Source organism: Centropristis striata, chromosome 13, assembly GCF_030273125.1.
Source record: "Centropristis striata isolate RG_2023a ecotype Rhode Island chromosome 13, C.striata_1.0, whole genome shotgun sequence".
In the NCBI taxonomy this organism is placed as follows: domain Eukaryota; kingdom Metazoa; phylum Chordata; class Actinopteri; order Perciformes; family Serranidae; genus Centropristis; species Centropristis striata.
In genome coordinates, this window is record NC_081529.1 from 2,945,870 (window position 1) to 2,960,662 (window position 14,793).

General features: G+C 36.9%; 1 protein-coding gene across 3 annotated transcripts in view; it reads left to right on the forward strand.

The window, feature by feature from the left end:
* The window catches only part of mapk8ip3 (mitogen-activated protein kinase 8 interacting protein 3), a 55,122-nt gene extending 40,558 nt beyond the window's left edge, over positions 1-14,564 (forward strand). For all 3 annotated transcript variants that reach the window (XM_059348251.1, XM_059348252.1, XM_059348253.1), the window contains 13 exons: positions 85-250; positions 1,445-1,645; positions 2,655-2,838; positions 3,632-3,751; positions 4,680-4,760; positions 4,877-4,944; positions 5,065-5,213; positions 6,128-6,299; positions 7,023-7,136; positions 8,647-8,685; positions 9,666-9,830; positions 10,698-10,844; positions 12,704-14,564. In XM_059348251.1, coding sequence (XP_059204234.1) covers positions 85-250; positions 1,445-1,645; positions 2,655-2,838; positions 3,632-3,751; positions 4,680-4,760; positions 4,877-4,944; positions 5,065-5,213; positions 6,128-6,299; positions 7,023-7,136; positions 8,647-8,685; positions 9,666-9,830; positions 10,698-10,844; positions 12,704-12,867 — 1,770 coding nt within the window. In that variant the 3' untranslated portion in view covers positions 12,868-14,564. The remainder of the gene's footprint in view (positions 1-84; positions 251-1,444; positions 1,646-2,654; positions 2,839-3,631; positions 3,752-4,679; positions 4,761-4,876; positions 4,945-5,064; positions 5,214-6,127; positions 6,300-7,022; positions 7,137-8,646; positions 8,686-9,665; positions 9,831-10,697; positions 10,845-12,703) is intronic.
* The last annotated feature ends 229 nt before the right edge of the window (positions 14,565-14,793 follow it).

A 14,793-nucleotide genomic window follows, 5' to 3' on the forward strand; every position in this document is an offset into this window, starting at 1 on the left:
GAATAAGTTTGCATGGAGATAAAACACCTGAACCACACCTGCTCCTCTCTCCCTCCTCCCTCCTCCCTCCTCCCCTCCTCCCAGTCGAAGGAGCTCCAGGAAACCGACACCATGAGCAGCCGGGTGTGGATCCTCACCAGCACCCACTCTGCCAGCAAGGTGGTCATCATCGACGCCAACCAGCCGGGCTCACTGGTCGACCAGTTCAACGTCTGCAACGCCCACGTGCTCTGCATATCCAGTGTGCCAGGTGGGACAGGAAATCTTTTGTTCTTTTGGTATTTTTGCTTTATTTAAAGTGATAGATAGAAAGGGGGAGACAGAGGGGAGGACATGCGGCCGGATTCGAACCCGGGTCCGCTGCAGGAAGGACTCAGTCTTAATGGTACGCGCTCTACCAGTGTGAGCCACCAGGACGCCCCAGGAAATCGTTCTTATCCCCCCACACTCACATTTTTGTATGAGGACTTTGTAAAGTAAATTGCAACAGTTGTATCTGGGTAAACTCATCTGATTTTGTTTTTTAATTCAAAAAAGTGTTTGTACCAGCATCTTTTTTTCTGCTGAGGACAGACACTGCCAAGATTTTGTTACTTGTAGCGGCCACTTAACTGTATAAATTCATTGCATGAATTATAATGAAATTATCATCATTCATTTTTTACTGTTTTTAACTTAAATTATTATTGCCGAACTGGCCCTAATTGGCCGTTACATTACTGTTGAATCAAAAAGGAAAGTCATATTAACCCATAACACACCCATGGTGACACCTGTGTAACAAACACTTTAAATCTTCTAGAATCTTCCATATTCAGCTTTATGCTTCACATTAACTCATTAAAACCCTAAGCGACACATACTCAACACCCTGGTGTGGTGGTCATGTGACTTTGACAAGAAGTGACTTCTCCAAAATGTGGCTGTGACTGGAAACAGAAATGTGAAAAAGTAGCTTATTTCAAAAAGCGTATTTTTTGTTACGAGGCTAAGTTTAAACTCATTTAACATTTTTAATCCATTAATAGGATGTCCTGTATTGCATTTAACTTGATCTCACCATATTTCCTGAACAAATTAAAGTCACAATTTTGGCATATGTTATGGCAAATGGTTATTTGTTTTTATTTATTATTGATTAATAATTTTTTTTTTTTATGTTGTGGAGATGCAAAGAAAAAGGCAAATGTGTGTCTCTGTAAGCAGAAAATGTGTCTAGTTTTTTATTTTAAATAAGAAATAGTATACCATAAATGCCCATTGTATCATATGGAGTCGTATGTCACATCACAGATCTTTGATATTTACGGGTACTTTTTTTTTTTTTATACATCATAAATGTGTTCTATGTGGTCCACTTGGTCTGTGGTATATCCCTCATAATTGTCCTTCAACGATAAATAGGTCTGGGTTCTTATGGGTTAATTAGTGTGTTTGTGTGCAGCTGCCAGCGAGAGCGACTACCCAGCAGGAGAGATCGTGTTGGATCCAGGTGACGGAGGAGCGGGGGGCGGCGGCGAGGACACTGGCAGCGTGGAGGGCATGTTGGCAGGTATCACTCTTGTTGGCTGCGCCACCAACTGCAGCGTTGCACAAAGCAACTGCTCCTCACGCACTGACACGCCCATAATGGACAAAGGACAAGGTGGGCTCATCCTCAACACTTTCTTTTTTTTTTTTTTTTATCACATAAAGTAGCGAGGAGATTTCAGTGGCAGTGCGCTGCAACATATTTAATTTAGTTTATTTTTATCTCATTTTTTTTCTTTAATAGTGGTAATAGTTATTTATTTTTAACATATATTTTTATTTGATATTTTTTGTATAATTTATTTAAATGCATACATTTAGACATTTTTTTATTTATCTTTTTTTTCATTTTTTTTTTTATATTTAATATTTTATTTATACACAGTCGCCCATAAAGTTTCTTTCCATTAAATGGTTTTGACAATGTGATTTATTATTGACAGATAAAGTAAAGTATATCTGCTCGAAAGTTTATTTATCAATCTCTGTTTATAAAACATGAAAATAAAATTAACATTAACAGAGGATTGTGTCTGAAAACAAAATTATTCCAACTTTATGGGCGACCATGTATTTGGTATTTTTATATAATTAATTTAAATGCACACATTTACTATTATTATTATTATTATTATTATTGCTTTTTGTACTTTTTTCCAATTTGTTTTTTGTTGAATTATTATAATATATATATATATATATATATATAATTATTCTTATTATTTATTTATATAATTATTCTTATTATTTTATATATATGTAATTATTCTTATTATTTTAAATATATATATATATATATAAAATTTAAAATAATGAGAATAATTATACATATATATATAATTATTCTTATTATTTTAAATATATATATATATATATATATATAATTATTCTTATTATTTTAAATATATATATATATATATATATATATATATATATATATATTATATATATATAATAGTATATATAATAGTAATATATATAGTGCATGTTTCCAAATTTAGTGAGTAATTGTGGTAAATAATCGTTATTTCAATACTGACCAAAATAATCAGCTCTAAAGCAGCCCTATCAGAAAAATCTCCAGCTCATCTTTGTGTATATATTTTAATGGTGTTGTGCTTCAGCCCCCACTGCTCCCCCCATGAACGGGAGGATCCACCCCGCCCAGTCGGCCGAGGAGGCCACCGAGGCCACTGAGGTCACCGAGTCAGCAGCCAGCCAGGCGGGGCTGAGGTCTGGACCTCCAGGACCCTTTACTGAGCACGTGTTCACCGACCCCCAGCCCCGCCCAGCGGACACCTCCGACAGGTAGAAAACCATAAAAAACTATCAGGAATGTCATGAAAAAATGTATTCATACATCTGAGAACTTTAGTTCATTTTTTTCATTCATTCATTTTTCATTTTTCATTTTATTAATTCTTCTTTTCGAACCGAAAAAAAAAAAAAAACATAAACTACAACAGCGTAAGCTAGATGCATATACATATTCATACACATACTCACATAGACACCATTAAACAGATGTACATAAACATATAAACATTTACACACATACAGTATATATAACCCTATACATATACATGCATCTGCCCCGTTTAAGTAATAAGATAGAAATAAGAACCAGTTAACTTAATATTCAATATGCATTTCCTTATATCATTTTGGTTCGAAAAAAAAGGGAGTAGGCTGAAGTATAAAATACTTATCTAGGCCTCTCCCCTGATACTCAACACTTCAAAAATAAGAAATTGTATCTCTATATATAGCCACTTAATGTCAAATAAATATGTATTATTATTATTATTATTATTATAATTATTTTCTTATTAGTTAACCATAGTATATCAAACAACTTAGATCTGAGAATTTCTGTTACTCCCGCAAAGAAAACAAACGAACAAAAAAAACAACAACAAACAAATCACTGAAGGCAATTACAAGAATGTCCTCATCCAGCTTGCGAGCTGTACTTTTTTAGCATATCATTTTTCATTTCATCGCTGCAGTTATTCCATATAGTTAAACTCCACAAGGCTGCAGTGAAACATGTTTCCTCTTTGAACTGGAAAAGATGTGTGAATGTTGTGTGTCCACACAGGAGCGCAGGTCAATCCAAAGAGGAAACTTCTCAGCCTGCAGAGTCGGAGGACGGAGGTGAAGAGACCAAGAACTACACCAGCGTGGCCCCCACTATGTGGCTCGGGGCCCAGAACGGCTGGTAAGTCAACACACAGTATCCAAAAACACATATTACAATCAATTCTTTATAGTCAGGCGGCTTAGGACCAGATTTGAGAAGAAAGGGGACACGTCGGACAAAAGCACCACATTTTTTCCACATGCTCTCTATCACTATAGGTTTCAATTTTTGGTAGGAGCCACTTCATCAAGATGGCCGATCGGAGATGGCAGCCATATAAAATCTATGAGAACCAGTATATCTTCTAAGCCACTTAGAAGGTCAATCTTAGTGTCAAAATCTACATTTTCTGGGTCAAAGAATAATTTAAAGCTACTGAGAATATCACTAGATGATCAAATAGATATGTTCATTTTGGCCATGTATTTATATAATTATTAGATTCCAAACATTTTCAGCTCAGGATTCTCTGCTGCAGCACTTGAAGCGAGTTGCCTACCAGTCTGGGTGAAAATTAACATATCTATTTGATCAAATAATCATCTAGTGATATTCTCAACAGCTTTAAATAATTCCTTGACCCAGAAAATGTAGATTTTGACACCAAGATTGACCTTCTGAATGGCTTGGAAGATGTATTGGTTCTCATAGACTTTATATGGGTGCCATCGCGGATCGGCCATCTTGATGAAGTGGCTCCTACCAAAAATTGAAACCTATGGTGATAGAGAGCACGTGGAAAAAAATTGGTGCTTTTGTCCAGCGTGTCCCCTTTATTTAGCTAAGCCGCCGGACTAATACCCTTAAGCTTGTATTTTTACTGTTACCACCATACTTTTGGAAGAAAAGATCAGTCATGCTGGATAGGAAGATTCTCTTTGGTTCTTTCCTCAAAAGAGCAAAAAGAGAGAGCTCTATCTTCCATCCACATGTAAATATCATGACATGCTTCTTCTATGCAGTTTGGTTTTTGCTCTGGAGTATCTTGCCTCTGTTCTTCCTCAAGGCTTTATGTCCACTCGGCTGTTGGAAACTGGAAGAAGTGCCTCCACTCCATCAAACTCAAAGACTCTGTGCTCAGTCTGGTGTAAGTGCTGCTGGCAGCTACACGCTCTTATTGTTTGTCTAGAAATGTTTGCAGCAGACTTCTAGTTCTGTGAGTTTCCGTCACTGCAGCAGTCTCTGTCTCTTCTCTAATTGCAGACACGTGAAAGGTCGTGTGCTGGTTGCCCTCGCCGACGGGACCCTCGCTATATTCCATAGATCAGAGGGTAAGATTTTAAATATTACACCAATCAGACACCAATCCTAGTTTGTTCCAGGAGCTAAGGAGCTCAGTTCAGGCTGAAATCAGTAAAACTCAAACTTTTTGTGTGTGTTTTTGTCAACAGATGGTCAGTGGGATCTGTCCAACTACCACCTGATGGACCTCGGTCGGCCCCATCACTCCATCCGCTGCATGGCCGTGGTCCATGATAAGGTCTGGTGCGGCTACAAGAACAAGATCCACGTCATCCAGCCCAAAAGCATGCAGATCGAGGTGAGTCATGGATCCACCGGTGCACCATGCTGCTGCAAAACCAGTCCAACGACAATAGTCTAGACGGAATTGTCCAAAAAGTGAAAGTGAGGAGCATTTATGGGTACAAGTCGGGAACCGGCCTACTTTACTTATTTCAAGGGTGCTGAATCAAAAAAAAATGGTTCCCAAGTGAAATTTTGAGTTTTTGACCTTCTTATTTGCATATCAAAATGGCGGCCGTTGGTCGTTGGACCATTTTCCCCAAGTTTTTTTGTAAGTAGGCAATCAAAGATGAGGAAATAATGTTTCTGGATCTATAGTCTAGGGTCAAAGCAAGGATATAGTGGAGGCTCAGTGCCTTTTTTATGTATATATATATATATATATATATATATATATATATATATATATATATGCAAAATACCAACTTTAAGGTGAAATTAAGCATTATTTGTGTCACTTTTTAAGGCTGACATAAAAATTCAATCAATATCACTTTTAAATGTTCCAGTTGGTATTTTGCATATATATATATATATACATAAAGACACTGAGCCTCCACTATATCCTTGCTCTGACCCTAGACTATAGATCCAGAAACTTAATTTCCTCATCTTGATTGCCTACTTACAAAAAAACTAAGGGGAAATGGTCCAATGACTGAGCAAGATGGGCAATTTGGTGGCCATTTGATACAAATTAGAAGGTCAAAAACTCACAATTTCGTTTGGGAACCATTTTTTTTGGACTCAGCACCCTTGAGATCTGTAAGGTAGGCCGGTTCCCGACTTGTACCCATAAATGCTCCTCACTTCTTATAGAAGGCCTTTTTTCTGAAATCCGTCTAGACTACAAGCTTCTGTCTCTCTGACGCCTTGGTCGGTGTAATAAAACTGTGACTCATTCCTCCACTCTCTCACTCCGCTCTGTAGAAGTCCTTTGACGCCCACCCTCGCAGGGAGAGTCAGGTGCGGCAGCTAGCGTGGATCGGTGATGGTGTTTGGGTGTCGATCCGGCTCGACTCCACCCTGCGGCTCTACCACGCGCACACACACCAACACCTCCAGGACGTGGACATCGAGCCCTACGTCAGCAAGATGCTGGGTGAGAAACAAGGATATCATAGTTTTGGATTTTTCATTAGTTTTAGTTTTAATTTCGTTGTGAATTTTTGTCTTCAAATTCAGTTAGTTTCAGTTAGTTTTTAGAGTGAATTTTCTAGTTTTAGTTTAGTTTTTAGTTTTTGAAAATGCTTAGTTTTAGTTTAGTTTTTATTAGTTTTAGTTTTTCTTGTAATGGGCTATGTGTTGGGTGGCAGATTCAAAGAGGTCATAATAAATTTGCCTTTATTTCCTTTGGTTTATCATCTCAGCCCCAATAAGGTTATTAACTCTTACAGTTCTGGGTGTTTTGAATTTTGGTTCTAGTGTAAACATCCCAGTCTCAGTAAACATATTCACCATGTGTTGCATGTTCCAATAGAAACACTGAATTATGAATGAAAAAAGTTGACAAAGACGAAAACTAAGGACATTTTCACTATAATTTTAGTTAGTTTTAGTTAGTTTTGTAACCACACAATACAGTTTCAGTTAGTTATGTTTTTTTTAAAAACTCTAGTTTTTATTTTTATTTCAGTTAACGAAAATGTTTTTTCAATTCTAGTTTTCGTTATTTCGTTAGTTTTCGTTAACTACAATAACCTTGGTGAGAAATAATGGCTTGGGACATGAATGATGCTGGTGTTTCTACTTATATTCCCTCTGACTTGCAGCCTGTTGAGCCTCAAGTTGTTTTACAGTTGTTGACTCTGTTTAATATCTACAGGTACTGGCAAGCTGGGCTTCTCTTTTGTGCGAATCACAGCACTTCTGATTGGTGGGAATCGTCTCTGGGTAGGAACTGGAAACGGCGTGATCATCTCGATCCCTCTGACAGAGAGTGAGTTTCATTTATACAGCAGAACAACGAGTGACTAACAACTAAACGCCTGTTTCAGATAAAAATCCAAATACTCCAAACATTGCCTGTCTGATTGATTGATTGATTGATTGATTGATTGATTGATTGATTGATTGATTGATTGATTGATTGATTGATTGATTGATTGATTGATTGATTGTCTTTATTTCGAACATGCAAGCAATAAAGGAAAGGAAAAAAAATAAAAATAAAAAACAGACACTTTCTACATGCTCGAAAGGGGGTAGGAGGAAGTAAAAAAACAGATCAATTTGACTTGGATAGTTAGTATTATGTTATTAACATGTCAGTATGATAAAAAGCTATATTAATGCATATATATATATGAAATAATGAACAATTGTGTGTATATAGATATATATATCGAAATACATATATATATGAATAATCAATATAGTCACGACTCACATACAAATATTATAAACAATTATATATGTATATTATAACATTATAAATACCTATACATGTATATTGTAAATTACTGTATATATAAATATGTCTAATAGTAGAAGCAAAGAGAAAACATTTTCCTGTCTGATAAAACCACAAAATTTCAATCCACATTTGAGAAAGTTTTCCAATCCTGAAAGTCATAACAATTTGGAACTTTCTTGAAATAAATATATTTTGAGCAAGTTTCTCAATATTTGTAGATACTAAGTCATTCATAATTTTTATGACTTACAGGGTCTTTACAGGAAATGTTTACCTTTTTTACTGATGGAAAAGGGTTTCCATACAAGACACATAAGCCATAACTGTACATTTTCAAATATATACAGTACAGGCCGAAAGTTTGGACACACACCTTCTCATTCAATGTTTTTCCTTTATTTTCATGACTATTTACATTGTAGATTCATCAAAACTATGAATGAACACATATGGAATTATGTACTTAACAAAAAAGTGTGAAATAACTGAGAACATGTCTTATATTTTAGATTCCTCAAAGTAACCACCCTTTGCTTACTAGAATATAAGACATGTTTTCAGTTATTTCACACTTTTTTGTTAAGTACATAATTCCACATGTGTTCATTAATAGTTTTGATGAATCTACAATGTAAATAGTCATGAAAATAAAGGAAACACATTGAATGAGAAGGTGTGTCCAAACTTTTGGCCTGTACTGTATATATTATGGTAGGTATGAAACAGTAGTTTCACAATCAAATGTTATCAAATTGTGTCATTGGGTAACCTGAACTGACCTAAAAAGTGTCTTTTTACAGCATTTATACTTATATTATACAGCAGATCTGTTTATCTGTGTTCTTCTATAGCGTTCTCCTCTTTGCCCCATGAATTCCTTCATCTTTCTTTCCACCGTCTTTGATTTCCTGCCTCCCCTCAGTGCTTTCAGACAGTTTTGGTCATAACTGTTACTGTTACTGTCCTCTTTCTCCTCTCCTATCCTCCTCCCTTCTCCTCCTTCCTCCTCCTCCTCCTCCTCCGCCTCCTGTAGCGGTGGTCCTTCACCGGGGACAGCTCCTTGGTTTGAGGGGTAAGTGGGAGCGCTCCCTCCCTCCTGCTGTTATGATCTTCCTTTTCTTGCCTTCACCTGGTCAAACCTCCATGTCCCCTGAAACAGAGTCATGTCTGCAGAGTAAAGCTGTGTCTTTATGCTTACTGAGGACCTGAACGTCCCTGAATATTAGTCACTCAGCTAGTCTTTTATCTGCCAGCATTTGTTTATTGTTTGTTTATTGTTTATTGTTTATTGAATGGATCCCCATTAGCTGACGCCTTGGCGACTGCTAGTCTTCCTGGGGTCCCTAAAAAGACATAGAAAATGACAAACAACATAAACAAAAACAGTACATACAAGAAAAACAATAACAAACTCAATTAATACATACATGCAATACTGTTAAAAAATTCTACATTCGTATTTACCCGACAAATGTTGCAAAAATCATTAATTCAGATGTCTATAGTGTCCATATCAGCTGTATACACTTATAATTTATCATTTCATTAGAGAACATTTAAAAGGAAGAATCATCCGGCTACAGATATAGCAGAGAAAAATAAATAAAATAAGAAAACAAAATAAATCGCAACATATTAGTAATCATTCATTTGGTGGGCGGCATCAAGTGTGTCTTAAGTAATTTTTTAGTTTAGTTTTTTAGTTGAAGTATTCTGTGTGCAATGTTCACTTTTTACTGTTTATCAGTGCTTTCACTCATTGGTTGCTTTGCATGTTATTTATCATTGGGCTTTACTGCATCAATGACTAAAAGATGTTTGTGTGCACCAGATCCATTGCATGCAAGGGATGTGTTTCTAGCAGTCTCAAGTATATGTTTTTTTTTTAAATAGTCTAAAATCATCATTTTCAGTTGATCTGAGGAAATGGGTGGATTTTGTGGGTGTTTTTTTCTTTCTTTTTTTTGCCCGTGTCATGCTGTCTACCACTTGATTTGCCAGAAAATGTTCCTCGTTGGTTAGTTTCTCACTTCCTGGTTCTTCATTCTGCAGCCAATAAGGTGTCACCCACGTCGTCGGGCGGAGTGATCCACGTGTACGGTGACGACGGCTCTGAGAAGAGCACCGGCAGCTTCATCCCCTACTGCTCCATGGCACAGGCCCAGCTCTGTTTCCATGGACACCGCGACGCTGTCAAGTTCTTCGTCTCTGTACCCGGTAGGAACCAAGCCCGTCTCTACCCATCTGTGTCTGTACCTGACTACATTCCCTAATACAGCTATTCTCAACCTTGGGGTCGGGAACCCAATTGGGGTTGCGAGATGATTTCTGGGGGTCGCCAAATCATTTTGGAAGTCAGCTCTGTCTCCACTGTGTTAAAGTGTTCATGTGTTTTAGTGTTTTTGGTAATTTTGTGTCTTTTTTGGTAATATTGTGTCTTTTTTTGGTCAATTTGTGTCTTTTTTTGTCATTTTGTGTCTTTTTTTAGTCATTTTGGTGTCTTTTTTTGGTCATTTTGTGTCTTTTTTTATCATTTTGTGGTCAATTTGTGCCTTTTTTGGTCATTTTGTGTCTTTTTTTAGTCATTTTGTGTCTTTTTTAATCATTTTGTGGTCAATTTGTGCATTTTTTGTTCATTTTTTGTTCATTTTGTGTCTTTTTTTGGTCATTTTGTGTCTTTTTTGGTCATTTTGTGTCTTTTTTTTGGTCATTTTGTGTCTTTTTTTGTCATTTTGTGTCTTTTTTTGGTCATTTTGTGTCTTTTTTGGTTAACTTGTGTCTTTTCTTGGCCATTTTGTGTCTTTTTTTGGTCATTTTGTGTCTTTTTTGGTCATTTTGTGTCTTTTTTGCTCATTTTGTGGTCAATTTCTGTCTTTTTTGCTCAATTTGTTTCCTTTTTTTGTTCATTTTGTTTCTTTTTTTGGGTGATCTGAACTGGGTGTGTGAGATTCTGTTGAGTGAGCGGGGGTCGCGGACAACATGCATGTTAAATTGAGGGTCGCGACTCAAAAAGGTTGAGAACTACTGCCCTAGTCTTTAACCTGTGTCTGTCTGTCTGTCTGTGTGTCTGTGTGTGTGTGACAGGCAACGTCCTGGCCACCCTAAACGGTAGCGTGCTGGACAGCCCATCAGAGGGTCAGGGGTCAACAGCGCCCCAAGAGACGGAGGCCCAGAGTGTTCACAACGTGTTGGTGCTGAGTGGAGGAGAAGGATACATCGACTTCCGTATCGGTGAGCAGTCACACCTGACGCCATACCTGTGCTCATTTTGTCAGCTTTTCTTTCTTTTTTTAAGTCCTGTGTTAAATGTACTTGTTAGTTTTGATTGTGTCAACCTCATCCTGTTTTAGGTTATAGTTGAGTAAAAGTAATCGATGAAAACTATTGACACTTGAGTCTTTTGTAGCCCTCAGATTATATTGACCATTCCAGGAAATGTTGTCTAGCCATGTAATCTATAATATTTAATATCTTTTGTCAACAAAAATAAATAGGGAAGTTTTTTATCAAGCTACATTTTACTCATCTTTCCCGTCACAGTGTTTAATGCCATTGGTACGACAACAATCATCATTTCGTCTTAATCATGGAAAAAAAGGTTGTTGAGTAACATTTTTAGTCTTAATCTTATTTTAATGAAATTAACACTGTGCCAACACACAAACAAATATTAGCTGTTATAGATAATATTTTCCACAATTGTTTGTAATTTCTTCCTTTTTTATACCACATTATAGGTGTGAATGTTCACTGACCTCCAGTGTTTACAGTTTATTATATTTATTTACAGTTCTCCACTGTGACCACTAGAGGGCAGTGAACACTCGAATTAAATACAGTCAGGCCAATTATAATATCCATAGCCAAAACACCAAAACAGAACTTCCAGTAAAATTTGCTGATGTTGTTAATGACTTGAATACTAAACAGTTAGTAATCTACAGGAGCATCTCAACACATTAGAATATGATGGAAAAGTCTATTTCCAGTAGTTCAAGTCAAATAGCCCCAACCAAGTATTGAGTCATATAGATGGATATACTATTCAGAGGCCAACATTTCCATATTAAACATACTTTTTAAAATTGGTCTTTGTAATATTCTTTTTTTTTGACACACAGAATTTAAGGTCTTAATTAAATGTAAGCCATTATCATTATAATTAGAATAAATTAAATTAATTTAGACATGAAATGTTTCATTCTCTGTGTAATTAATCTATATAATGTGTTATTTCCACTTTTTGAATTGAATTACTGACATAAATGAACTTTTCTATGATATTCTAATTCAGAGGTGTCAAACTCTGGCCCGTGGGCCAAATTTGGCCCGCAGTATAATTATATTTGGCCCTCGAGGAAATACCAAAATATAATACTACAAATCCCAGAATGCTCTGCTGGTGTTCTGGCTTGAACACAGTAGATCAGTGTGGAGCAAACTGAGCAACAATTAAAGTTGTCTTTATGCACTTTTTCTTGCTAGTCCAAGGCTTGAATGGTTGCACATTCATTGAAGGATATTATTATTAGTCATTTGGTTTATTATTGTTATTTTATTCTTACATTTATTTTTAGCCTGTGGAAAAAGATTACCGTTAAATATAAATTTAAAGAAGGCCGCATATAAAATAAAGGGACATACGATTTTTATTTAAATTTTATTTAAGAAATGAATGCCATTGATGTGTTTTTTTGTTTTATTTGATATTCGATTTTGCATGTTTGCAATATTAAGTTATATCAAGCTTTGCTTGTTCCATTTCGTTTGAACTTGTTTAGGTCAATTTTTACAATAAATATCAATGTTGGCCCGCGTCTTTGTCCAAGTTTTAAATTTATTTATTTATTATAGTGTATTTGAGTTTGACACCCCTGCTTTAATTTATTGAGATGCAGCTGTAAGTCTCATTCTTGTAACATTAGCCAAATTCTATGCAAATGTAATCAACCCTTTTCAGCTGATGTTTAATACAAATGCAGTGCCTGTATGTTGAAATGTCAGTTTAGAAAAAAAACTAAATAGACTTCCATAGTGTGTGTATGTGTTCATTTGATTCTTAAAGTTCTCTGTTGACGTGTGTTCCTCAGGAGACGGAGAGGATGATGAGACGGAGGAAGGGGACAGCAGCGGTGGAGGTGTTGGTGGTGGTGTTGTTGGTGTTGCTGGTGGAACTTCGCAGATAAAACCTGCTTTGTGCAAAGCCGAGCGGAGTCACATCATCGTCTGGCAGGTGTCTTACATACCTGAGTGACACCTGGATCTGCTTTAACACCCACCCCCACCTCACCTCCTGAAAGAAACCTCCTCCTGCCCCCAGAAAGCTTCCAGCCACCCGAACCGTGTAATTACCCCCGGTCATGTAAAAGTCCCCCCCTTTGGCTCTAAAAACGACCCTCCAAGCCGTGTATTGTACCTTGTAACTATTATATTCCCTCCTGCCCCGTCACCTTGTAACTTTAATGCCTTGTAAGTACCTCCTCTGATCTAGTAATCTGCCTGCCACCCTGTTTCTGCCCCACCAGGGCATTGTAACTATCTTCATGAGCCTTGTAACCCAGCATCATAACTACCTCCCTCCTCTGTATCGATCTTATATTCACCCTGTAAGCACACTGTATCTTCTCCTATATTTACCTCAATTGTCCTGCATCTGCCCCAGAGTTACTCCTCCTCCTCCTCTTCTTCCTCCACTTAGTTTGTCATCTGTAAAGCCTCCACCTCATCTTAAAGCAGAGCCCCAACATGCATTATTAATTGTACCGACAACAAAAAAGAACAGCAGGTACAGAAATGTGAATGGCAGCACTGACTTGCACTTCCACCAACAGAAATCTGTCTGATTTTTCAAACAGCAAAAACAGAAATCATTAATGCCATGATGTGTTTAAATGGAGTTAATGGATGCAGGTGTTTACAGAGCGACACAGTCTCAGTTGACAGTGTGTGTGAGTGGAAACAAACCCGGTGAGACGGCATTCAGAAGTCTTGTTTTGGCTTTAAAGGGATAGTTTGGGTTTTTAAAGTGTTGTTGTATTAAGTGCTTATCCATAAGAATATGTATGCTTTATATCAGTAGTTCTCAACCTTTTTGAGTGGCGACCCCCAATTTAACATGCATGTTGTCTGCTCATTGAACAGAATCTCACAGGTCAGATCAGACAAACTCAGTTGACACGACGAATTTTGGACAAATAATGAAGCAGACAACAATTAAAACATCTCTCTGTCTGTGCATTTACTTATATTTTTATATATTTGATTGTTACCTTTAATCTAAGTCCTTTGCTATCAGTTAAAAGGTCCATTCTGACCTCCTGAGTGTGTAACAGTCAGCGTCAAGCCAGAGACTCCTTGGAAAGTAATAACTTGATACTTTGGGATTTGTCAGAAAAAAAGACACAAAATTACCCAAAAAAGAATCAAATTGACCACAAAATGACCAAAAAATTACATAAAATTAAGCAAAAACGGACTCAAATTGACCACAAAATGACAAAAAAATTACCACAGAAAGAATGACACACAAATGACTGAAAAAGATTCAAAATTACCAAAAAAACACACAGTGGAGACAGAGCTGACTTCCAAAATGATTCGGCGACCCCCAGAAATCATCTCGAGACCCCAATCGGGGTCGGGACCCCAAGGTTGAGAACAGCTGCTTTATACAACCCCACTTAAAAAAAAAATCTGGACTATCACTTTAAGATTGTAGTGGACAGCAAATGAGTTAGGGTCACATTTTATGACAACAAATGGAAAGTCAAAGTTACGGCATGTCAAATTCAGCACAGGAAGTCTGGGCTTTTTTTCTAGCTGTTACCTAAAATATTTTGCATCCAATCTTGCAGTTACGTTCGTTCAAAGAGTCTCGATTAACGATGTTTGCTCAGTTTCTATCCTGTGCGATAACAGACCCCCAACTGACAGGAAATATATATATATATATATAATAAGAGTCATGTTAGAGTCGCGTGAACAAGGTTATCCCACCAGTGGAAGGGGGTTGTGCTTAATGTGTCGAGGGTTCAGTCCGAGACTCATTTGTGTCATCTGACTGGCTGTTGATCAGACGGTTCGTTGTAAAGCAGGTGAACAGTGGTGTGATGTCATTACGTGTACAGGGATTATTGTAAATCTCCAGACACACTGAAGCCCATCCTCTTTGTTCAGTATG